This window comes from Babylonia areolata, chromosome 21 (assembly GCF_041734735.1).
Source record: "Babylonia areolata isolate BAREFJ2019XMU chromosome 21, ASM4173473v1, whole genome shotgun sequence".
NCBI lineage: Eukaryota > Metazoa > Mollusca > Gastropoda > Neogastropoda > Buccinidae > Babylonia > Babylonia areolata.
This window is the reverse complement of record NC_134896.1, coordinates 40,480,676-40,505,603: the sequence shown is the minus strand read 5'-3', so window position 1 is coordinate 40,505,603 and position 24,928 is coordinate 40,480,676. Positions and strand designations below refer to the sequence as shown.

Genomic DNA, 24,928 nt, shown 5'->3' with positions numbered 1-24,928 from the left:
ATTATAATCAGTGGTTTTAAGATATGGATTTGAATGACACAGTCTGTTGTTTGATTGATGGTATGCTGAACCCTGGATGTCAATGAAAGGGGGAAGAAAAAGAAGAGGTAGGATTATTTTAGTGTTAATGCTTTGATGTTTACATCTGCTGCCTGATTGCAGGTCCGCCCCGAGGAAACACTGAAGCTTCTTCTGCCTCCACTTTGTGCCAAGATCAACAACTTTGCAGTTGAACGTAAGGAAACCTCTGATGACACTGCTAGAAAGAATAAATCATTCTGAGAAGTGGTGAACAGGCAGTGTTGAAGGTTAAAAGACTGACAGTAAAGACACATATCCTTGATACAAGTTGGAATAAAAGCAGCTGTCTTCATTTTCTGCATTCCATATTTAAGACCTACATATACGTTGATGGGAAAGAAAAGTTTGAATCACAGTCTACAAGTCACCAGAGTATGCATAATGACCTGTGACATTGATAAAAAGAAGTGTAAAACACATTGTAATCACTCAGACTGATGCTGTGGAGGGTTTTGAGCTGTCTGGCTGTTAATGCCTGAAACAAAAAAGTAGTATTTTGAAGCCCAGTGTCAGTGGCCCCAGGAGACTGTGCTATCTGTCCTAACCTCCAAAGTTTTTGCTACTGGACACCAGGAGCAGTTATATATATATATATATATATTATATATATATATATATATATATATGCCACTTGCATATCTCTGCCACATCATATTGAACTTGCATATTGACATTCACTGTGTTAATCACAAACTGTAGACTAATATAGCCAGTCAGAGTGGATTATTTTGAAGGTGTGGGAGGGTATGAGGATGTGTGTGTGGGTGAGAGAGAGAGAGGGGGGGGGATATTTCTCAGTATTCAATCTGTTTGCTGTTGTTGCAGACACCGGCTTTGCCACAGAAGAACATCTGGATAACAGCTTCCTTTGGAACATCCTCATGGTGTCTCAGGTACGTCAGCAGCTGTGCCACTGCTTGTATTGTCTTGGTTGGTTGTCGGTTTGGTTGGCAGGTTTGAAACGACAACTGTGGAGGAGAGGGAATTGGTTTTCCCTGTAATATATGGAAATTATCTTTGGTCATCCTGAAATACACTGTGTCAAACTGGTGCAAGCTATGTCCAGTGTCTTCATTCTGTTTGGCCAATTTGTGTTGCTTTTACAGTTCAGAGACACTTCACAAAGGATGGTTGGAGGAGAGGGACCCTGGTATTACCTGTAGAGTGTGTGTACAACAGTATTGATTGCTGAGCAGGAACAAGGCCTGGGGACGTTATTTGGGTCAGAGTAGACTTGCAAGATTTAGCTTGCACCAGTTTGATATGGCACAGTCAACCAGCCACACAGGGACTCACTCTGTTTTTTTTTTAGTGGTAGTCAGAATGCCTCTGACTGTGGTTTGGGCATTTGTGCTTGCATGACTGAGGTTCAGATTTTCTGTGTCATGTTTAATACTTCCATTGCTTGCATATTTTGCTATGTTGTATGCTGAGAAAACTTTTAGAAAATTGGGAAAATTACATTTGTGATCTTATACACACACACACACACACACACACACTTACACACACACACACACACACACACACACACACACACACACAGCACACACACACAACACACACACACACACACACACACACAACACAACACACACACACACACACACACACACACACACACACACACACACACGCTGAATACAGCTTGTTCAAGTGCATCCAAAAGCTAGTTTCAGCTTGATATTGCAGGTGCATTTGCACCAGCAAAACGTGAATGAGAAAAAGAAATGTTGGCAGTGACAGCAAAGCCTGAGTATTTGACCAGCCACAGTGGTGAAGTGGAAAGCATCGCAGACTGACAGCTGGTAGGATGTAGACTCAATCCCCATCAGAGGTGGGCTTTTTTCAGCCAGTGGCCAGCTTCCTACCTAGATCTGAGTGTGCCATGGATTCAAATGGGAAGACTGGGACCACACTTGTTGAGAGTCATCCCTACCATGGATGTGTCATGGATTGGGAGTGTTTCTCAAATTTCATGATGTTCATGTCTGTTTCTCTCAGCCACGTGCATCGCTGATTGGGAGTGTTGTTCAGATTTTATGACACTCCATGTCTGTTTCTCTCAGCTAAGTGTGTCATGGATTGGGAGTGTTGTTCAGATTTCCTACAAGTACAAGTAGTCCCAAACCTAAATGGACCCCCATTGCAGCATTTTTCATCACTCCCATCATCATCATGAAAAAACAGGAAATAGAAAGCCCCAAATTCTGGGGCACCAAAACACAATACAAAAAACAAAACAAAAACCTGTGTGTGTGTGTGTGTACAGCTGATGCGCTGCAACGGTTCGCACCTGCTGCCGTACCGTGTGATCCTGCTGGAGACACTGGGCCCGGTGTTATCGCTGCACAGCCAGCAGGGCTACGAGATAGGAGGCCAGGTGCTGCGCTTTATGCTGCGCGCCATGTCCTTCACCTACCCTGTCGACTTCCGCAGCGTCACCGCAGGCATCGACCAGCCCCTCACTGACTTCCTGCCCATCAGGGTATGTCATGGGGGGAAAAGTTGGGGTTGGTGGGTGTGGGATGGGGCGGGAGTGTGTGTGTTTGTAGGGTGGTAGGGGTGTGTGTATGTGTTTGTGTTAAGAGAGTGTGTATGTGTTTGTTGGGGTGGGGGGAAGGGTGTGTAGGAGTGTGTGTCTTTGTGGAGGGATAGGGATTTATTTGTGTGTGTGTTTCTTGACTGAACAAGGAGCAGAGTTCTATTGTCTCCTGCGACAGACAGATGCCAACCATTCCACCAAGTGTGTGTGTGTGTGGTTGGTGTGTGTGTGTTTGCAAGGGGGAGGAGGGGGGGGGGGGTTAGGAGTTTGTGTCTTTATGGAGGGGTAGGGATGTTTGTGTGAGTGTGTGTGTGTGTTTCCTAGCTGGTGGTTGGGAGTGTGGGTGTTTTTGGAGGGGTAGGGATGTGTGTGTGTTTGTTAGCGGGAGGTTTGTTGGGAGCGTGGGTGATTTTGGTGGGGTAGGGACGTGTGTGTGTGTGTTTGAAGGGTGTGTGTGTGTGTTCGGGGTGGGGGACAGGATAGGAGTGTGTGTGTCTTTCTGTATGTGTGTGTTTGGATAGTGTATGTGTTCATATTTTTTGTTTATGTATACATATGTGTGTGTGTGTGTTGTCCATGGTAATCTTTGATAAATTTTCTCTGGGATTTTTCCCCCATGCCTACAGGAATGGGCAACAGCAGGGGACATAGACAACCTGAACCTGCAGTGGTACACGCCCACTGAGGAAAACATTGAGTTTGTCACCACTCTGGCCAAGACTGTCCTGGCCCCAGAGCTGGAGTTCATTCGTGGTCTGACCTCGTCCTCAGAAGTGTCCAAGTAGGTGGTGGTGGTGTTGGCTGGATGTGATGACTGTGTTGACTTTTGTTGGGTTTTTGTTTGGTTTATGGTTTGTAGTGGTGCATGTGGTGTGTGTGTGTTAATATGTGTGTGTGTGTGTGAGTGCATGTCTGTTTTCTGTAGTCTCGTTTGATTTTTAAAAATTGTGTATTAATTTTTAATTTTGTTTATATCAATATTTACTCATTCATAACATTGGGGAAGCTCAGGGGTTGGTGAAGAGCATTTTTATGTAAATGGGGGAAATCAAAGGTCCTTTATTCAAGTCCCACTCCCCTCCATTAGACTTTGAATGGCTGCCTTTGTGGTGGCTAGTCTAGAGATGAAAGGAGCAGAGGACTACTACTTGAATAATCAGGGGGTTGGAAGTCAGTCTTGTGGGTCTGTCAGGTCTGTGGTTGGGATCTCTGCAGTAGGTATTGCATAGAGATCTTTCCAGTCTCCCAGGTCAGCATTGGTGCGGACCTGTCAGTGACATGCATACGTGCACGCATGCAGCTGGTCAGATAGGTTTGATGAAGTTTTTCCAGTCCATGTTCAGAGTGATATGTATACATAAATCCTCCTTGTATCACAAGTAAGCTTCAACACTGCATGCATGCACGCACGCTGGCATGCATGCACACAGGAATGCACAGCCCTATGTTGCCGGTGTCAGCGGTGGTAAACTTGTTTTGTGCCTGGCAGGGAGGACCTTCAGCGTCGCCTCCACATCATCCTGGAGTTCATCCAGGGCGCCGGGGCTCTGCTGCCTGCCTGGAAAGGAGACTCTGTGCCACTGTGAGTTCTTCTGGGGAGTGTGTGTGTGTGGAATGTTTGTGTGTGTGTTGTGTGTGTGTGTGTGGAATGATTGTGCGTGTGTGTGTGTGTGCGTGTGTGTGTGTGTGCGTGCGTATGCGTGTGTGTCCTGTTTAGTGTGGGGGTATTTGTATGCATGTGAAGTTGTAAGTATAAACTTTTTTTTTTTAATCTTTTATTCCGGATTTGAGTTCGTAGTTATAAACTATTAAAAAAAAAAAATAGAGAGAGAAGAAAATGCTTTGGTCCATAAATCTACAACACCTCAGGGTTATTTGTTATGAGCTTCACACTCTTCATCCCCAGTGTACAGTACAGATCAAGTCCCACAGTTGGTGTTATGACACTACTGTGTCAACCAGTCACCTGAATGTGTGTTCATGTGTGTGTGTGCAGGAGAGAGTGTCAGGTTTCCCTGCACCGCTTCTGCTGCATTGCCAAGAAAGTGAAAGAAGGTATGTAGGTGTGTGTGTGTGTGTGTGTGCACTTTGTTGCGCATTACTTTTTGTTGCAACAGATATCTCTGTGGAAAATCCAGGCTGTTGCCAGGGAAACCATGTCACTATAGTGCAGTAACATTTGAAAAGAATTTAAAAAAAAATTTGGGTGTATTTGTTTGCTTTCAAAGTGGATTTTTCTGCAGAATTTTGCCAGGGACAACCTTTTTGTTGCAGTGTGTTCTTTTTTCATGCACTAAGTGCATGTTGCACACAGGACCTCAGTTTATCGTCTCATCAGAAAGACTAGCACCAAGACAACTATTTTAAGTCCAGCAGAAGGGGATGGGGGAATCCAGATTGGTGTTGGACTTGAACCTATAGACACTTGCTTCCTAATCATGCACATGACCATGAATCCAGTCAAGTGTGTGTGTGTGCACGTGTGCTTGAGAAAGAAAGGGGAAGGTATTTATGAAAAAAACAAAAATATCTATGGAAAGAAGAGCATTAATTTCAATGTGAATAGTTTCCAGACTTTTTTTTGTGGTCAAGGTCTACTTTTGATTTTTAGATTTTACAGGCCACAGTCTTGTGAAAGATAATTCAATTCCTTTCATTTGTTGAAAATTGATTTCTTTATCATGGCTGATTTATGTTTTCCATATTATACCCTGTTCAGGTTGTTTTCAGTGGTTATTCACAATCTTACATTGTTGCCTTTCTTCAGTGTCTGAAAGTGGTGAAAGTTTTGAACTGTTGTCTTTTATTATTGATTTTGTGTAAGCGAGTATGAGTGTCTGTGATAAATATGAAGTTACATCTGTTCTTATGCATTCTTGTACACCATATTGATTTGTGGGTATAATCTGTGACAGACAGTAACATACTGCTTTGAACATTGTGTATCTGATTGGATTTAGTTGTTGTTGATTGTTCATGCCGGAACTGAGTGAAGCTTTTTTATTGGATGCCAGAAGTGACGCTGGATGGAAACAACGTGCGACTGGCCATAGCTGAAGCCATGCGACATCTTCTGAGTAAGTCTTGTGAACCTTCATTGTCAGTTGATTATTCTGTGCAGTAACATGTATGCTTTTATAGTCTGTGTATGTATGTGTGTGTGTGTGCATTCCTACTTGTATGCATCATGCTTGTGTGTAGTTTTCATTCATCAGCGCATATAGGGTACTTGACTTATCCAACAGCTTCTACTGGGAATGTGTTGTGGGGAGACGCAGTTGACGATTTGCGGCAAAACGCCGAGAGTTGTTAACATTTATGTATAAAGAGAGAAATGTACTAACCAATATATATATTTATTTTTGTTTATGTTTATAAGCGACGTTGGCATTGTGATGTTTGCAAATCGAGATTGTGTTCTTGCTTCTTTTACAGTACTTCATATTTTGCTCAGCTGTAAATGATTCAGGGTATTTGATGTTTACACCTGTTTGCTTTATTTTAAGTAAGTCCATTTGGAGCTATAGTATTTAAGGAGGAAAAGGTGTGAATTGTTTGAATGGTGTGAACTACGGTTTTACAGGGTACCTGATGGAATCACGGGAAGATGACACACAGAGCATGTTCAAGGTGATTCAGGTAAGAGGATCGTCACTGGAGTTGGGTTTGGTGTGCCTGACTCCCTCATCTGGTGGATGATTGAAATAAGAAATAGAGCATGTGCACATTTTAATTACACATACTTAACCGTGACCCAACTAGTGCAGACTCCGGCAGGGGTCTGACATTCCTGTCCTGTGCAAACTATCCGCCCATGCGGAGCAGACGAAACTACGGCCGATAACCTCCCGGAAGTAGGTAACCTCCCCTTTGTCCCGCTGGTTATCGCCCTCTTTTTCCGGCAGCCATCATGACTCCTGTACCTGTGCTCTTCATACGGCTAAGTTTTTTCGTATTTTCTGTCTGTCTGTCGATTCTCTGGCGTTCTTGTTTGTGGTCAAATTATGTCTCCAACCAGGTCACATAATTATGTAGCTCGATTGGGGAATCGTGCTAAAATTAAAGCGCGATCGCAATCGATTCGCTGACACTCTGGGCCCTCTACTCCTGGCCCTCTAAACAACGCCAACCCGCCGCCTTCTCCACTTCCTCCGCTCCCTCCGGTCGACTCCAGACCTCCGCCACCTCCTCTGATGACTTCTAGAGGTTTGTGGTCACACACTCAGGTCAGTGTTACCTTTCATGTCATTTTTATCGATCCGCGAACTCACTCGACGCGATCCGCGTTTTCTCGGCCCTGCCAGTCGGCAGTGTACGAGTCGATCTCCTCTATCTCTTTACCATACCCACAGTTGCACCAATGGAATGGCCACAATCCCTTGGGGAAAAAAAAAAAAAAAAAAAAAAAAAAAAAAAAAAGGCAGCTTGTCTTGGATCCGCACGTTAGACTGGGCCCTATGTGCGATGCGTCCGTGGTGGCGGCCGTGACATCGGATCACGCGACCCCCCACGCGGCTTGCCTCGACCGTCTCGGATCCAATAGCGACCGAGGCGTGTAGGGATGCCCTCCCCTGGTGTAGGGAGGAAGGTGGACCACTAGGGGACACGCTTGCCCATACGCGTGCACCCCCCCCCTTGTCCGGATCACCCGATCCAAGGGAGGCAACCCCTGCTTCGGCACCCTTGCCGGTGACCGCCGCAGTTATTTCCCTTGCACCGGCACTGCTCCTCGCCTTCAGTGCGAGTGTGTGCACGGTCCTACCAAGCTATGCGGTGATGACCCCATCTGCCACACCGCCGAGTGCTGCTGTTTCCCATCCACTAATGGTGTCTCAGCAAGCTACTCAACCAAACAATCAGCAACTCATCGCTAAACTTGCTGCAGCAATTATGCACCACTCTGCCTTCTGGTGCCGCGCCTTGCGCCCACAGAGCAGGTACGTGCACGCCCCATTGGAACTTAGGCAGTGTTGGATTCTTCTGCCCCATTGCCTAACTCTGCTGTTTCCCAGACTAATATTGGCACTTCCACGTTGGAGTACCTCTTATATCATATCATATATCAATATCAAGGCGTGCAAGCCTGACAAGGCCTTTTACCCGCTTGAAGTGGGGAAGAAAAAGAGAGTCCCCACGTATGTCTGTTGCATTTTTCAACATTGAGTGCGCAGTGCTTGAAAAATCAGAAAATATGTAAACGAGTTTTGTATTTAAAGTTTTCACAATGAATATCAAGATAATTCTTACATGTATTAATAACTCGATCCTGCCTCTCGGCAGTGCTCGGGCCGATCTTGTCTATCACTTTATCCGTCAACACACAACTGACAACTGAACGCCGGTCCTCTCGCAGGAGCTGTTCGCGAGATTGGACCGCCGTTCAGCAACAGGGGGATGCACATCCCACGGCAAGCCGACGGACTTGTAACCCCCTCGCCCACGACGCCCATAACACTCGATTACGGCGCCGTCATGCCACATGCCCTGACCGTCTCGCGTCCGATGGCAACCGATTCGGGTTGGGATGCCCAGGGCACTAAGGGGCATTATAATTATTCCCCTTGCGGTCGTTTTCACCTGTGTCGGTTACGGTGGCATCGAACCACGGACTCTCACACACAACATGACACTCCTCCCTGTTCAGCGAGGACACGTCGCACAAGGGGGATATGTGCTCTAAAGACACATTCCTTTTCGATGATTTTCGGCGCCAAGGGAGGCAACTCCACATTTGTAACCTAGGCGCTCGAAGCTGTGGTTAGTTTCGCCGACACAGCACATCACTCCTGCCCCCCGTGCTGTCCACCAACGATGTTTTCTTTCGGTTTCTCATTGGGTCCTCATGCCCAGTCAGGGACTTTACACATCTTTGCATAGCAACTGCACTTTTCTTGCTGTTTCTCAGGCTATTGGCTACAGGAAATGCATCACAATATTTCCCCTTCTATCCATTTGATTTATTATCACAAGCAACAATCACGAAATATATATAGAAAAATCTATACATATTTAAAAAAAAAAAAAACAAAAAAAAACACCTATATATATGTATATATATATATACACATATATATATACACACACACATATATACATATATATGAGATATATTGCTACATTCATACGCATTTCTGCTTTCACGTATAGATGCGTACTTATCCATCGGTATACACATGTGTATGTGCTTATGGGATAGGTTCAGACGACTTTCATATTAACATGTACAATTATATTTCTATCTCAATTCATTGACATCTGTTCATTGAGATTCCCTACATAGCAATATAGGCACACTTGCATTTGCGGCCTTCTGTTCACAATGCCCAGAACTCTCTGCCTCTACGTACTGGCACTTTATTCATATGCGTATGTACATCTCATATGTAGGTGCATGGACAGATTCCTTTCCATTGATGATTATGCACACTTACCCACTTACTTGGGTATATCGGTGCACGCTACACGTATGCTTATACAGCTGCTTATTTCTTGTGTCTCGATCTCTTGTCATTGGCATACTTCTGACATCACTTGAGCTGATGGAAGTTTTTATTCCCTCGGCACATATATGTATTCATTTTCATAAATTCATCCCTACCTTGCTTTTGGAGGACGACTGCACTCACAAAAATAAAATAAAATAATAATAGCCTCATTCACGCCTGAATGTATGCTCCTTCACATTTCAATAGTGGCAGGTCCTTAGGGATCCACACATACCCCCTTCACACCCACAGGGCTAAGAATGCCTCTCTTGGTGCAAGGACGGACAAGGCAACCCAACTCATTTGCCTGCAACAATCACCCATAAGGCTGGAGATGCACAAGGAAGGGTGAGGCAGTCCAACTTAGAGGTGCCACTCTGGACACACATGCCTTTCATTCCTTCCAAGTTTGTAAGGCATCCCTTCTTTCTCCCCTTGCCTACAACAACCCTTGGTTTGCACCACTGTCATTGTGACAAAAGCTCCGCACAGGCCCTACATCCTAGCCAGCCTTCCCATGAAGAGGTGTCTATCTTGCCTTACAAGTTTTAGCGGACCCAAAAACTGCCCACTGGGCAGGAGACAATCACCCTCAGCCCATCTCTTCTACTCCTCTCTAGTAGCAGAAGGCCCGGGTCATAATTGTTTTCCTCTACATTTGGGAGAAAGGCATATTGACGAGGACGGATGCGTCCCACAAAGCACAACGAACCGTCCATTAGCCACAGGGGTGTACCTTTCTGCCCACTCATACCAGCACGGCAGATGCCGCATTCAAGCACATCAGTTCACCCCATCACCTTGCTTGAACACAAATCCAGCATCAACGTCTCAAACAATTGGCGTTCGAAAGCACTTTCTGCACTTAGTCTTCCCTGCCCGATCCTTTCGGCCTCTACACACAACCACTGCTGTGGTTACAGATGGCCATTCCTCCTCAAGCACTGTCTTTCCAATGAGACACTTCCAGAGGTTGCTAGCCTAGGCAGGCTATCCCATCATGGAGCCCCAGCCTTCGGTCAAGGGACTGTCAGAGGATGACTTTGTTGTCACTTCGGAAGCAAACACCATGTCTTTCTGACACACGGTTGCACCACAAGACCCCGTCAACTCTTTCCGGCTTCCTTACATTGCAACATAATCTGCATGGTGAACACCTTCGTCCCTGAAGCACACAGCAGCTGTTTCCTGGTTTACCCATGCTGATTGGTGTCCTCCTAGGAACAGTATATGATAATCAGTCGTATACGACAGTCTCCATCAGAACAGCAGAGGAGGCATCTGCTGTCCAGTCTATTCGGGCTGGAATTCGATTATACAATTTATAGGAGAGAGTGTTTTGCCCAAGTTGCATCCCCGGTCCCTCAATCAAGAGGGCCTTAGGACTCATAATTGGGAAGGTTCCCAAAGGCTACTTAGGCCTAAGGCTACAGCACTAAGTCCCAGTGCAATTTGACTTCTAGTCTGAGAGACATAGTCATTCATGAAAGACTAAGCTGCAAATGATTTCCCTTTGCAATTAAGAAACCACTGGCCATACTAAAAACGTATGTCAGATCAGTGCCTTGATGTCAATAGCCAGTACAACACATCTTGAGCCACTTACCTCCCTGCCCCGCCCCGCTCCATCCCAGACTCAGTGCACACCACACACAGCCAGAGGCCTGTCATGGATCCGGTCCCCTTTCTCACTAAAAAACCTTCAGCAAAAATTTTCCCCATGGAAACCCTCTTCCATTTGGGAATTCCATCACTGAATGAGACTCAGTGACCTGTGGGCACATGAAATGCACTTCCACAGCCTGATCCAACCCAGCCATTGACTGCGGACAACCTTCTGCAGGTTACTCCAACAGGCCACACTCAGGCAGAGAAGCCACCAAGCCTTCCGTATGCCCCTTCGTGATGGTACCTACCTGGGCAATTACACAACCCTGTCCCAGAGACACCAGGGACATCAAGTCTTTTGTTGCCAAATGTCTGCCATCCTATGCATAGGCAACATACCAGTGCTGTCATTTTTTGACAACGTCAAAAAAGGGGGGGGGGGGGCCAGGGGCGGGGGAGTGCCCATCGCCTGTCAGCTCGCATGGAGGAGCTCCACAGATCTGGCTGTCATGCCTGAGGCAGGCCCAACACGGTGACCTACCTCTGTCTCGTGCCACAGTTTCCTTCAAACACAAAAACCACTTCCACTATCGGCCCACATCTGTTGTGGAATCATCAGATCAAACCACATGCGCACCTCCTTGCATTGACGCTCATCCGCGCTCTTCTGCTCAGCTGTGGTCCACAGACCTCCCCCACAATACAGCTGTGGACCTCTGTCTTCTTTACCCGCACTAATGTCCTTAGGCGACACAGTACACTCTACTTTCGTCAAATTCTACTTGAGGGACACCTATCGCCTAAGGGATAATGGCTCATCGACTTCTACCAGAGAGATGTCGCACGCCTGCGGGTTGATGGCGCAAGAGCCATCGCTTCTGTGGTAGCTGCACAACAGACCATCACAGCTCACAGACAGTAGAACAGGCGAGCCCTCCACCTTGTCGTGCTATTCTGCACTAGTTGGGTCACGGTTAAGTATGTGTAATTAAAAGGAAATTTTCTATCTAAAATTACGTTTAAATAACATACTTACCGTGACCCAAATTTAAGACCCTCCCGTCCTCCCCGCTTCCTGTTCTCCCTGCTTGCTGCGCTGGTGATGGCATATTGCCGTCAAAAGAGGGCGATAACCAGCGGGACAAAGGGGAGGTTACCTACTTCCGGGAGGTTATCGGCCGTAGTTTCGTCTGCTCCGCATGGGCGGATAGTTTGCACAGGACAGGAATGTCAGACCCCTGCCGGAGTCTGCACTAGTTGGGTCACGGTAAGTATGTTATTTAAACGTAATTTTAGATAGAAAATTTCCTTTTAATGTGCAGTGTGTGTGTGTGTATGTATGTGCAGTGAGTATTTGTGTATGCAAATGTGTGTGTGTGTGTGTGAGTATATTGGAATATGAATGTATTGTATTGTATTATTACTCTTTTTTGTCACAACAGATTTCTCTGTGTGAAATTCAGGCTGTTGTTTCCTATGGAGAGCACGTCACTCTTTTCTTTTTTGTATTTTTCCTGCCTGCAGTTCTATATTTGTTTTCCTGTTTTGTTCTCCTGCAGTTTTTTGACTCAGTTGTGCAAACAAAGTGAGTCTATATTTTAACCTGGTGTTTGGTTGTCTGTGTGTGTCCGTGTCTGTGCGTCCGTGGTAATCTTTAACATTGCCATTTTCTCTGGAAATACTGTCTGCCAATACTAAATCTGACTTAAACATAGTATGAAAAAAAATATTCACAGTCATACCAATAACACGTAAGTCTCCCGAATTAAGCAGTATTTCCAAATTATTAACGGTTTATTTCGTTGAGGTTTGTTCGGAAATCCGAAAATTCTAAAAACCGCTTCCCACTGAGTTAGGCCTTCTAGAAGGTAGGTTGTAGTTGAAGATGACATGACCTCACTTTTCTTGTTCACAAGTAAAAGGAAAGAAATACTAATTCTGGACAGAACACTTACAGTGATACTAACTACACAATCGACATGTTTACTGCATATAAATATTCTAAATTGGACACTGAATTAACTGGATTGAACATTAAAGAAAAATTGAATTACGTTTCTTTCAGCTCGTTGTTGGTCTCGACTGGTTCGTGCAGATCTAGAGATCTACCATGTGTTGTGGTGTGTTTGAAGGGATGGCAAAGTCTCTTGTACCGCCGAAATAAAAGAATAACTAAAATATAATTAAAAAACCCCCACAAAAAACAGGATTTAAATGGCGTTATTACATCCACTATAATCACATCTATTTATTACACGAAGAAGAAAACGTCAACATTGCTTTAAGTAGTAGATTTAGTCAAATGACATCAGATGCACTGCAGCAGTGGGGATTCGTCTGCTTGCTTCGGAACTGAACATGCATGGTTTGATTCTGCTTGGGTGCCTTTTTTTTTTTCTTTTTCTTTTTTTTCTTTTCTTTTTTTTTAATAATTTTTTTCTCTCAAGCTTATATTTTTTTAATCTTTTTTTTTTTTTTTTTTTTTTTTTTTTGTGCTCCTCATGATTCCTCTACTGGATATAGCATGAAGCACAAGTGATTCTTGAAGGCTTTGCCTCTTGTTATTTGTTTTCCTAGTTTTTTAAAAATTATTTTATTTATTTTCCTATGTATCATCTTAAATGATAGACAAGGCTGTGTATGTGAAATACACCCAGAATCATTACATAATTTGACATGGCTGTTGTCTACAAATTGTGATACTAGATAAGCCATTGCTGCTTTTTCTGTCCATTTCTTTGGCCTACATCTCTTCCTGATCAGCAGCATAATCCAACAGGTTTAGGTCTTGAGTGCATGCATCTATATTTGTGTACCTAAGTGGATTTCTTCTACAGAAGTTTGCCAGAGTATAACAGTTTGTTGTCATGGGTTCTTTTTCAGTGCACCAAGTGCGTGCTGCACACGAGACCTTGGTTTTTCATCTCATTTGAATGACTAGACACTCGGTTTGATTTTCCAGTGAAACTTGGGAGAAAGGGCTAGAGCGGGAATCAAACCCATACCCTTACGAACACTGTGTTGGCAGATGAGCATCTTAACCATTCTGCAACCTCCCTTTCTTCAGCCATCTGGTAGTGAAAACAGTCTTGGCAGTCCAGCTTGAACCAAGCATTACTCTTTGAAGCCTTGTTTGCATGGATCAGCTGATCTCTCTCTGTCTGTTTCTCTGCATGATGAATAATCTTGAGGACCTGTGGTGTTCCAGATTTACGACAGTGTCATGATGTTCCTGGGCATCCAGAAGTCTGATGTGGAAGCAAGGTTTAAAAGCTTCAGAGTTGTAAGAGCTGCACTGGAGAACAAGGTAAGGGGGCTTCACCTGTATTGGCATGGTGTGCTTGTAACAGGGTTTGGTGGTGTTGTCTGCACTAGTGCTTTTAGTTGTTAGAATACTGGAAGTGTCAGAATTTTTTTTTTCAATGCTTTAACTTATTCACAGTGTAGTAACACTTAGAAATAAAGATTTGTCAGTGGTTTCAGTTGTTCAAAATAATACTACATCAGAAATGAAGAATTACCAGTGCCTGCAGCTATTCAAAATAAAGCTACAGTTAGAAATGAAGATTTGTCAGTGCTTTCAGTCAATCAAAATAAAGCTACAGTTAGAAATGAAGATTTGTCGGTGCTTTCAGTCAATCAAAATATAGCTACATAGAGAAATGAAGAATTGTCAGTGCTTTCAGTCAATCAAAATATAGTTACATAGAGAAATGAAGATTTGTCGGTGCTTTCAGTCAATCAAAATATAGCTACATAGAGAAATGAAGAATTGTCGGTGCTTTCAGTCAATCAAAATATAGCTACATAGAGAAATGAAGATTTGTCGGTGCTTTCAGTCAATCAAAATATAGCTACATAGAGAAATGAAGAATTGTCTGTCTTTCAGCTGTTCATGATATAGCTACATTAGAATCAGAGATTGTCAGTGCTTTCAGTTATCTGTTTAACATGCACCAGAGGGGCTGACAGTACAAAGTGCACTGACATTGAGCAACAGTACAGCATTTTGAAACAGAAATTCAAGCCAGGTTTCAGCTGCTCATTGACTGATAATGTGTGTGTATGACTGTATCCGTTGCACAGTGACTGATAATGTGTATCTATGACTTTCAGCTGGCAACCAAGAAGAAACACATCAGACCCTTGTTGGTGGACCGGGTCACCCTGCTTCAGGAGGTAGGTGGCTGTGTCTGTCTGCAACAGCCGAGTGGTTAAAGCATCAAACTTTAAATCTGAGGGTCCTGGGTTCGAATCTTGGTAACGGTGCCTGGTGGGTAAAGGGTGAAGATTTTTCCGATCTCCCTGGTCAGCGTGTGCAGAACTACTAGTGCCTGAACCCTCTTCTCATGTATGTGCACACAGAAGATCAGATACGCACATTAAAGATCCTGTAATCCATGTCAGCGTTCGGTTGGTTATGAGAACAAGAACACACCCAGCATGCACACCCCAGAAAACTGAGTATGGCTGCCTGCATGGCAGGGTAAATAAATTAGCCATACATGTAAAATGTTAATGTCTATATGGGTATATGTGTGTGACTGAAATCTGATTGAAAGAAACAGGAAACAAATGATGAGTGCCCAATGGCAGCTGTCAGTCGGCTCTATCCACTTAAGCAGTCTTTTGTGCAAACAATGTGTTTGTAAAGCGCTCTTAGATCTTAGTCTTCAACCGAGAATAGGCATTATATAAATATCTACATCATCATCATCATCATCATCATCATGTCATTTTTCTTCACACTGATCTATCTGACACACCTCAACAGCCCAGTGATGAATGCATTTGACTTTCAGTCTGAGATACTGGCGTTCAGATCCCTGTTGTGGGTTAAGGGTTTGCATTTTTCTGATCTCCCACCTCAACAGACGTGATGACGTGGTATTGCCTGACACCCCTTTTTGTGAATAGGCATGCAGAAGATCAAATGTGCCAGTAATCTTGTAATCCATGTCAATGTTTGATGAGTTAAGGGAACATAAATATGCCCAGCATTCACACGACATGGCTGCCAATGTGGAGGGGTAGAAACGGTCTTGCATGTGAAAGCCCGTTAGTATACATGAGTGAACATTGGCCTGTCAGTATACACTAGTGAACATTGGAATTAGTAGCCCATGAAAGCAGAAGAAAATGTTGATGGATCTATGTACCAGGATCTATTCTCTGGAACTCAATGTCATTTCCGTTTTTCTTTTTTTTTAAGTCATGTGCTATGGCATCTGTGACAACCACTGTAGAAATGCCCATTTATTACTTATGTTATTATTACTTTCACACTAAACAATTTTATATTGTCTGTTTATAATTTATTAACTTTCTTTTGAAAACATTGTAAAAGGCATCCATACATGAACTTTTTTTGTTATGGTTTTGCATCCAGATTATGTTTTTTGTTGTTTTTTTAATATTCAAAACATAACGATACCCACTTCTGAAGGAAAGGATATATATTATGGAGATACAATATACACAGAATTTCTTTGTAAATGTGCACACTTTTTATTTCCAGGTGTACACACAAAATTTCTTCTTTTAGTGTGTAGATAATTTTTTTGTTTTTGTTTTTTTTGTTGTTGTTGATGTGTTTGCAGAATTTTGTTTTAGCTGTGTATACAGAAAGTTCTATGTTAGTACACACACTTCTTGTTTGTTTTGCAGTTATGTATGCAGTTGGTTGTTTTGGTTTGGTTTGGTGTGGGGTTTTTTTTGGGTTTTTTTTGTCTTTCATTTTTCTGTTTTGATGTGCACAGAAGTTTTTTGTGATGTGTCCACAGGTGCGGATGCTGTGTGCATTTCCCCGGGTGGTGACCACGATGCACATGGACCTTATGTCAGATCTCCTTGACTTGTCTGTTAGCAGATACAGAGAGGTACGTGTGTGTGTGTGTGTGTGTTCCTCTTTCTCTCTCGTCCTACCCCATCTATTGTCTGTTTCTATTAGTTTCAGTTCAGTACCATTTTGTTCTTTGTTTTCTTCTTTTGTATTATATACCTGTGTGCATTCCTTTTTATATCATACATGCCTGAATGCATACATGCAGTTGCATGTACACTCACACAGAGACATGAAGAACTCTGACGGAAACAGATTTTTTTTTTCACCTTTTGTATGAATTGCATATCTTCTGTAAAGCAGTTCAGTGTGTTTTAGACTCTTCAGCCACACATTTCATGCACATTTCACTGGTGTGTTGTTGTTAAGCTCTTTGAGAGGGTTCAAAGTACCATACAACTTTAGTTTTGGTGTCATGTACTTTACTATGTCAAACTGATGCAAACTAGCACTCTCCAGTGGGGCTCCTTTCCAAGGGCCTCTGAACCCTCAGGGAGTTCCCTGTTAGGACTTGTTCCTTGTTCCTGTTTTCCATATTACTGTTATTGTTATTACTATTCCGACTCACCTGTGCTGCCACTGATTTTGGTGCGTTGGGCTGTGTACAGGTGAGAAAGAGGGCTCAGAACGCACTGCACCACTGCTTTACCTTCTATCACTACATCTACCACCAGTTCATCCCCAACATCGTCGCTCACCTGAAAAACCCACAGGTGGAGGAACACACCTTCAAGGTAGGTCACTTGGATCATGGTGTTGTTTCTGTTGCTGATTTTTTGTTGTTGTTTTTGTGGGGGTTTTTTTGTTTGTTTTTTTTGTCAGTTCTGATATTGGTTTGGTTTTTTTTTTAAAAAAGAACATTGGGAATGCTGAGATCAGCGTTCAGTTGACAACAGTATCTTCTGTGTCTGGGAGATAGGATTTGAAATATCTTTTTAATTTCACATACTTTACCGTGACCCACTGGTGCTTGAAAAGTGAGTCACAGTTAGTACGCTGAACATAATTTTAGGGGAAAACATTTTTTTTTCTTTTTAAAAAATAATTAGTACTATAAGCTTTCCAGTATTTTTTGGCCCTGTTGTCACCTCATGTCTGACTTCCTTTTCATTGTATCCAGAACTTGCCCCCTCACACAACACATTTTCTCCAGCTTATTTTTTTCCCTGTTGTTTCCTCATTTCAGACTTCCTGTTCATTATATCCAGGACTCACCCCTTTGAACAAGTTGTATTTTCAATTGTTTTTTCCCTGTTGTTTCCTCATTTCAGACTTCCTGTTCATTATATCCAGGACTCACCCCTTTGAACAAGTTGTATTTTCAATTGTTTTTTCCCTGTTGTCTCCTCATGTCTGACTTCCTGTTCATTATATCCAGGACTCACCCCTTTGAACAAGTTGTATTTTCAATTGTTTTTTCCCTGTTGTCTCCTCATGTCTGACTTCCTGTTCAGTGTGTCACTCAGTCCTGACCCAAGGGGCATCTTGACCTTAATGGCATTTTGCCAGTAGGTTGTTCAACTCCATTTGAAGTTCATTGCACCGGTCCTTTAGCATGGAGCCCCTGTTTTGTAGTTCTTGAGATGCATGCTGGACTGCTGGCTCTGACAGTGACACAGATAGTAACACTAGTGTGGGCATTTGTTACAGTCTTTATATCATTGTTTACATTTAATCTTCAGTAACAGAGTCTTAATTGTTAGGGTTTCTTTTTCACTTTTTTTTATTTTTTATACTTAATGTAATCTGGAAGTGGCCAGTTGACTGGAATGTATGGTGCTTCTAGTAAGTCCTAGCTTGTTTCTCAAGGTTCCCAGTAAATCATGTTTCCTGCAGTATATTCTGTGAGCAGTGGATGTTGAGAATCATGGGTTCATCTGTGACATTGTTTATCTTGGTTGCAGCAACTGTAACATCTTGAAGTAGTTGAGATATTAACTATGTTTTTTGTTGTTGTTTGGTTGTTGATAGCTTTTTAAGGTTTGTGACATTAGCAACAACAACAAAAGATAGAAAGCTGTATTTTTTTTTTAATTGTCCAGAGCAGTGTAATAGAATAATGCTTTCCTGTATAACTTTTCCTTCTTACACATTCTTTGAATGAGTCCAATGTTCAGCATCATTGGTCCAGTAATAAAGGTTTAGTGTGACTCTAGACAGGGCAGAACTTAAAAGAATGCTGTACTCTTTTTTTTTTCTCCCCCCCACCCACTCGCACACCAATGCACATAAACAGTTAATGCTATAACGCTAACACTTTTGGGGAATGGGAAGTGAAAATATCTTCCTTGATACATGGTAAAAGGAGCACAACTTTGAGCAGTAGCGTGATAACCATCAATTTATGAGCATGTTCTTCTTCCCTTTCCCTATTCTTTTATCGATATTGTTTTGTAAAGCCTTTTATTTTTTCTGCAGGACAGAACTTGAAAGGATGCTGTACTCCCTTTTTTTTTTCTTTTTTTTTGTATTGAGATACATAGTATTTTGTGTTTGTCTGGTGTGTTCGGAGGTGTAGTGGCTTCACGCACACACTGACTCTAGGAACAGGGCGGAACTGGAAAGCCTCTGTTTAAAGTCCTCAGTTTGGAGATGTTGACATTTATCGTCTTTGGCTGTTTCGTCCAGTGTGTGAGAAAGGCATGGTACCTTCACACAGACACTGACTGTGTGGGCAGGGGGCGCTTCACCTGATCCTGGGCTCCGGCAACAAGAGGACGCTAGCCATTCGTCGCAGCTGGCCGACGCTGGCCGCTCTGTGGCCAGCCATTGCCCAGTCCCAGCAGTTTGAGAAGCCGTCCATCCTGCGCATTGTCGACGACATCATCACCAAGGTTGTCAAGGCACAAGAAACTATTGTCATCAAGTTATCGGTGAGCTGAGCTATGTTGACGTGAGTTGATTGTGTGGTTCTTTTTCTTCCTCTGTGTCTGTGTGTATCTGTGGGTGTCTTCATGTGTTCCTGAGTGCATGTGAGTGAGTGTGTGTGAGAGAGAGGGGGGGAAAGTGAGTGTGTGAGAGAGACAGAGAGTATGTGTTTGTGAGAGAGAGAGGGAGTGAGAGCGTGAGAGGCAGACAGAGAGAGAGAGAGAAACCATGGAAAAAGCAGACATTATTATCTGTCTCTGAACCTTCCTGAACAATGCAAAGTTTGCACAGACAAACATAGCATCTCTTCTCTGTACCAGCTGCTACAGGTGACTAGCATCACAAGGTTGACAGTATGAGCCCTGTTAGCGGTTTGTTTGGGTTTAAAAAAAATTTTTTTTAGCTGGCTTCTATCCAGAGTTGAGCGTGCTGTGGGCTCAGATGGGAAGACTGGACCACACTTTATTTTGGGAGTGTTGATCAAAGTTCCTGATCAACACTGCAGGTGGCTGTATCTCTCTCCAGCCTGGTTGACACTAGGATTCAGTCTCAAAGGAAGCATACAGTGATTCACGCAGTTCAAATATAAGTGGGCCTCCATTGCAGCAGCAACATCCTCTTCATCGTTCATCATCAAGTACAGGAGAAATCTACCCAAAGTCTATGGCCTTTTTTGCCCAGCTCCTATGATGACCTCAGTTTTGATTCCCCCTCCATGTCCATGTGATATGTTTTTTTCCTGTCAAGGTCTTTGGTGTCAGCAGATTCGTCAGAGTCTTGTTTTGGGGTAGGGTTGTGGTAGCAGTCTCCACACCAGGGGGAGACTGACTCCGTCTGGCTCAGTGACTCAGCAAGTATTGTAGTGAGTTGTGGGCATATGTTTCAAAACTCCTACACACACATACACATCCAAAAAAATTCATTCTCTTTAAAAAAAAAAAAAAAAAAATCCTTCCTCTTTTCTCATGAAAATGATAAACAGGAACAGTGGGAGAGATGTGACTGGGTTTTTTTTGTTTTGTTTTTTTTTGTCCTGAGTTTTTCATTGTTACTGCTCAAAAAAGGATTTGACAACATAACCAAATACAGTCCCTATCTTTTAAGGACGAAGAAGAAGTACAGAGGAGGTTGGTGTTGTTGTTTTTTTCAGGTGTCCCCTGAGTGCCTGGAGACATCAAGGAAGATGCTGGAGTCCACCTCGGCCCCCAGACCATCGGGACCTCCACTGACAGAGCAGCAGCTGGCACAGGGCCGACAGGCAGAGCAGGACAGGGATAAGGAAAACCTCAGGTACACTGCTCGCTTCTCAGCCACACACTTGCACTTGTATGCATGGATGCACCCATGCACACACCCATACATGCATACATACATACATATGCATATTCGTATGCACAGACACACACACATACACACAGACACACACACATACATACATACATACACACACATATACATACACGCAAACACTTGCACGCACACACTCATAAGAAAACACACACATACACTCACACACACACACACACACACACACACACACACACACACACACACACACACAAAAACAGCAACACCACCAACAACAACAGTACTCCCTGCATATGCTGTGGTCCCACCCTGAAATGGCCCTGAATGGTTGGTTGGGCTTTCAGATTGATTTAATCAGTGGTTAATTGGGTGGGAAATTCAGACAGGTCCACCATGCAGAAATAAAAACCCACTGCAGTGGCATTCACAAGGGTAGAGGACCCACAAACACAGTGTCACCAAAGTTAGTCCTGTCCACAATGCAAACCATAATGAAAAGGACATTACTGAACGCTCACCACAGCAACACCAACAGCAGATGTCAGAGACAGACCACACAGCTGCCATTTACCGGTGTCTGAACCTTGACTACAGTTTCAGTTTCAAGGTGTCAAAGTGTGCAGACTGTAGCGTATGCTACACCACATCTGCTTTGGAGGAAAAAAAAAGTGAAGCAGATGCCTGCCTGACCTTTGCAGTGTGCTGGTCAGACCTTGAGACTACAGTGGAGCAGAAGAAAAATGTACCATGATGATCTCTCAGTTAAAGTGTCTGCCTCATCCATAGGTATTCTGTAAACATCAGCATTGTAGAACCATCACCTGCCAAGTTGATCAGGGTTTACTGGAAAAAAGAGTAAAAGGAATCTGTAGGTCTTCAGCTGTGGAGTCTAAAGTCAGGACCAGTTGTGTTGATGTGTAGAGGGATTGTCTGTCTCACACTGTACTTCTGTAGCTACCAGCAGAAAGATCAGTTTGCTGAACTTGGCTCTGTGCATGCTTGTCATGCGAGTTCAAGTGTGGATGTTTGATGATCAAGGCACATTACCAAATGACCTGAATAACCTTTTTCATGGTTGAAAAAGTACAGATTTGTTTATTTTTCTTTAAAGAAACTGACATGTTTTACCTTTTTTTTCTTTTTTTTTTTGCTTCTTATGACAGGTTATACCATCAGGTGGTGGCAGATCTGACAGGATTGGTGGAAAGCGGGAAACTGTGAGTGATGGTGTGGATATGATTTTTCATTGAATTATCGGTAACTGGTTATGTGGATCTGCAGGATTGGAACATACAGTCTGAAAATGGCATTAAATTTAATTTTGTGCGTTTGACGACATTGATACAGGTCTGACTTTGTGGTCGTAGTAAAAGTATTGGTACTGTTGACATCACCAATGCTTGAATTTGGCAGAGTGGCAATTCTCTGACTTTGCGTCTCGAACTGTGAAGCAGGAAAATGTGACTCAGTTGACAAGGATTAAAGATGTAAGGATAAGGACATTATTGTTGTTGTTATTATTATTATTATTTTGTAACACTCTCATCAGAAGAGTCTTTACCTTTTTAAAAAAAAATCTTTTTGAAAGGTATAAATTTGTCGGAACACGGAAGTCATAGAAATTAGAAGAGAGCAGTAGATTTGGAAAGGTGTTGGGGAAAGTTTACAGGTTTTTCAGTCAGATCTGGTGAACTGTTTCTTGCATGTTAGATATTGGACTGTGTGTGCTTGTGTGTTGTGCATGTGTGTGTGTTAGTGTACTTGCATAGCTGTGTTTATGTGGGTGCCTGTGTGTTTGTTAGTGTTGGTTAGTCATCAGTTTAATGTTGTCTATTCATTGAAGTGATTTTTAGGTGTATATGCATGTTTGTGTGTGTGTGCGTGTGTACATGTGGGTGTGTTCAGTTTTGTCGGTCAGATTTAGGGAAGTTTCCTGTTTGTTATATATTGGACTGTGTGTGCTTGTGTGTGTATGTTGTGTGTACGTGTGTGTTCATGCATGGCTGTGTTTATTTGGGTGCCTGTGTGTTTGTTAGTGTTGGTTAGTCATCAGTTTAACATTGCTTATTCACTGAAGTGATTTTATGTGTATATGCATGTTTGTGTGTGTTTATGTGTACATGTGTGCGTGTGCAGTTCTGTCGGTCAGATTTAGGGAACTGTTTTGTGTATGTAAGTTATTGGACTGATTGTGCTCATGTGTTTTGCATGTGTGTACGTGCATGGCTGTGTTTATGAGGGTGCATATGTGTTTGTTAGTCATCAGTTATCTGCTAATTGATGTAATTCTATGTGTATATGCATGTTTGTGTGTGTGTGTGTACATGTGTGTGTGTGTGTGTATACATGTGTGTGTACATGTGTATGCGTGCACATGCTTGCATGATATTGTATGTGTTTGTGTGCGCGTGCTCACAGGACGTGGAAGTTCACCCAGAACGCCATGGAGTTCCTGGGCTTGCTGTTGAGGGATGACGTGGACATCCCAACACCAGTGGTCAGCCTCTTCACCAAACACTGCGTCAACGATCTGCTCTACATCAGAAAGGTCGGCCCCACCCTTTCCTTCTTTCTCTTTGTGTGTGTCTGTATATATGCTTGTGTGTGTTTGTGTGTGTGTGTGTGTGTGTGTAGTCTTAGTTGGCTTGAGAAAGGCAGTTTCACACACACAAAAATTATAGGTTGTGTTTTTTGTTATTTACTTACTGCCCGTTCTGCCCTCTAGGCATGTAAGGCAGCAGTGTCTTTTTGTGTTGTTGGGTCTTATTTATTATCTGTTCATTTATTGATACATGTGCGTATTGACTTGATTGTGTTATAATCTGGTCACACTTGTCTGTGTGTGTGTGTGTGTCTCTGTGGTAAACTTTCTGGCACTAGAGCTTCCAGTCATCCCCTTTCTGACACAGAGCTAAGCAGGGTGAGATGTCAAGGTCATTATTCAATTTAAGATTGAGTTCGGAGCTTCATAATAAAACCAGGTACAGGTGTCGAGATGGCTGCCGGAAAAAGAGGGCGATAACCAGGGGGACAAAGGGGACGTTACCTACTTCCGGGAGGTTATCGGCCGTAGTTCTCTCATTTTCTCCGCATAGGCAGATAGTAGTTTGCACAGGACAGGAATGTCAGACCCCTGCCGGAGTCTGCACTAGTTGGGTCACGGTAAGTATGTTATTTAAACGTAATTTTAGATAGAAAATTTCCTTTTTATTATCTTAAACTTGCCATTGTGAGTTATTTTTTTTTTTGTTTCATTTTTATGTTGTTCTTTTTTTTTTTGTTAACTCCATAGGTGACATTTGTCGACATTGAGGGGTCATGTTGATAAGACCATTTTTCACATTGTAACAAAGCTTGACAGCTGCAGCCAGTTTCCCACCGATAGAACAATGACTAACCTTTGTTCCCTAACCGTGTTTGAAGTCCACTGTGTTGTTTTGATTTGAACGGAAGCCTGTGACTGAGAGCATTGTTTCTAGAATACTTGGCGCTTGGGAGTGTTTTTCAAGAGAAGAGAGTTAAACTGGCACATCTTCAAATAACAAGAGTGCAGTTGAACCAGCTATTGATCATAAGCAGAGTCCTCCTGCATTGACGTACTGTCTGTCCCCAGCTGGCCCTCACCTGCCTGTCCACCATCCTGAAGCAGCAGAAGCGGCCCAAGAAGAAGGTCCCCGTGGACATTGCGGCGGTGTGCGGGACCGAACCCTCCCTCCCGACAGGCCCCTTGGCACCTGGGGACCGAGAGGACAACATGTGGCACCAGTACAATGCGGAGGCGCTGCCCATCACCAAGGAGCAGTGGGATGCGGCCACCTTCGTGCCCAAGACACACCTGGGGTACTACTGCTGGCCCATGTGAGTTTGGGGGAGTACCTGCCTTTTGGGTGGAGATCAGTTTGTGGTTGTTGTTTCTTTTTTTGTTTTAGACATGGTTTCAGAATTTATTAAGCAGGAACTACTTATGTTTCTTTTTCTTTTTTTTTCTTTTTTTTAATGCACCTTGTATTCTGTTGTGACTTTTCTTTAGAATTTCGAGTTTGTTGTGTGTGTGAGTATGTGTGTGTGTGTGAAATTTTCAGCTGTTTGTCACCTCTAAAGCTGTCATACATATTTTAAAGGTCAGATATGATACAAGGATGTTGATCTGCAGGTTAATCAAAAGGCACAAATTAGCATTGCAAACAAACC

General features: G+C 43.2%; 1 protein-coding gene across 1 annotated transcript in view; it reads left to right on the top strand.

Annotated features, from left to right (window-relative positions):
- LOC143295928 (proteasome activator complex subunit 4B-like) overlaps positions 1-24,928 on the top strand; it is a 62,609-nt gene that overhangs the window by 19,993 nt on the left and 17,688 nt on the right. Inside the window, exons 17-33 of the mRNA XM_076607613.1 lie at positions 163-235; positions 907-974; positions 2,354-2,569; positions 3,253-3,407; positions 4,116-4,208; positions 4,623-4,681; positions 5,641-5,703; positions 6,210-6,265; positions 13,928-14,026; positions 14,836-14,898; positions 16,503-16,598; positions 17,170-17,295; positions 19,240-19,434; positions 20,580-20,719; positions 21,901-21,954; positions 23,156-23,285; positions 24,351-24,595. Of these exons, the coding sequence (XP_076463728.1) occupies positions 163-235; positions 907-974; positions 2,354-2,569; positions 3,253-3,407; positions 4,116-4,208; positions 4,623-4,681; positions 5,641-5,703; positions 6,210-6,265; positions 13,928-14,026; positions 14,836-14,898; positions 16,503-16,598; positions 17,170-17,295; positions 19,240-19,434; positions 20,580-20,719; positions 21,901-21,954; positions 23,156-23,285; positions 24,351-24,595 (1,931 nt within the window). The remainder of the gene's footprint in view (positions 1-162; positions 236-906; positions 975-2,353; positions 2,570-3,252; positions 3,408-4,115; positions 4,209-4,622; positions 4,682-5,640; positions 5,704-6,209; positions 6,266-13,927; positions 14,027-14,835; positions 14,899-16,502; positions 16,599-17,169; positions 17,296-19,239; positions 19,435-20,579; positions 20,720-21,900; positions 21,955-23,155; positions 23,286-24,350; positions 24,596-24,928) is intronic.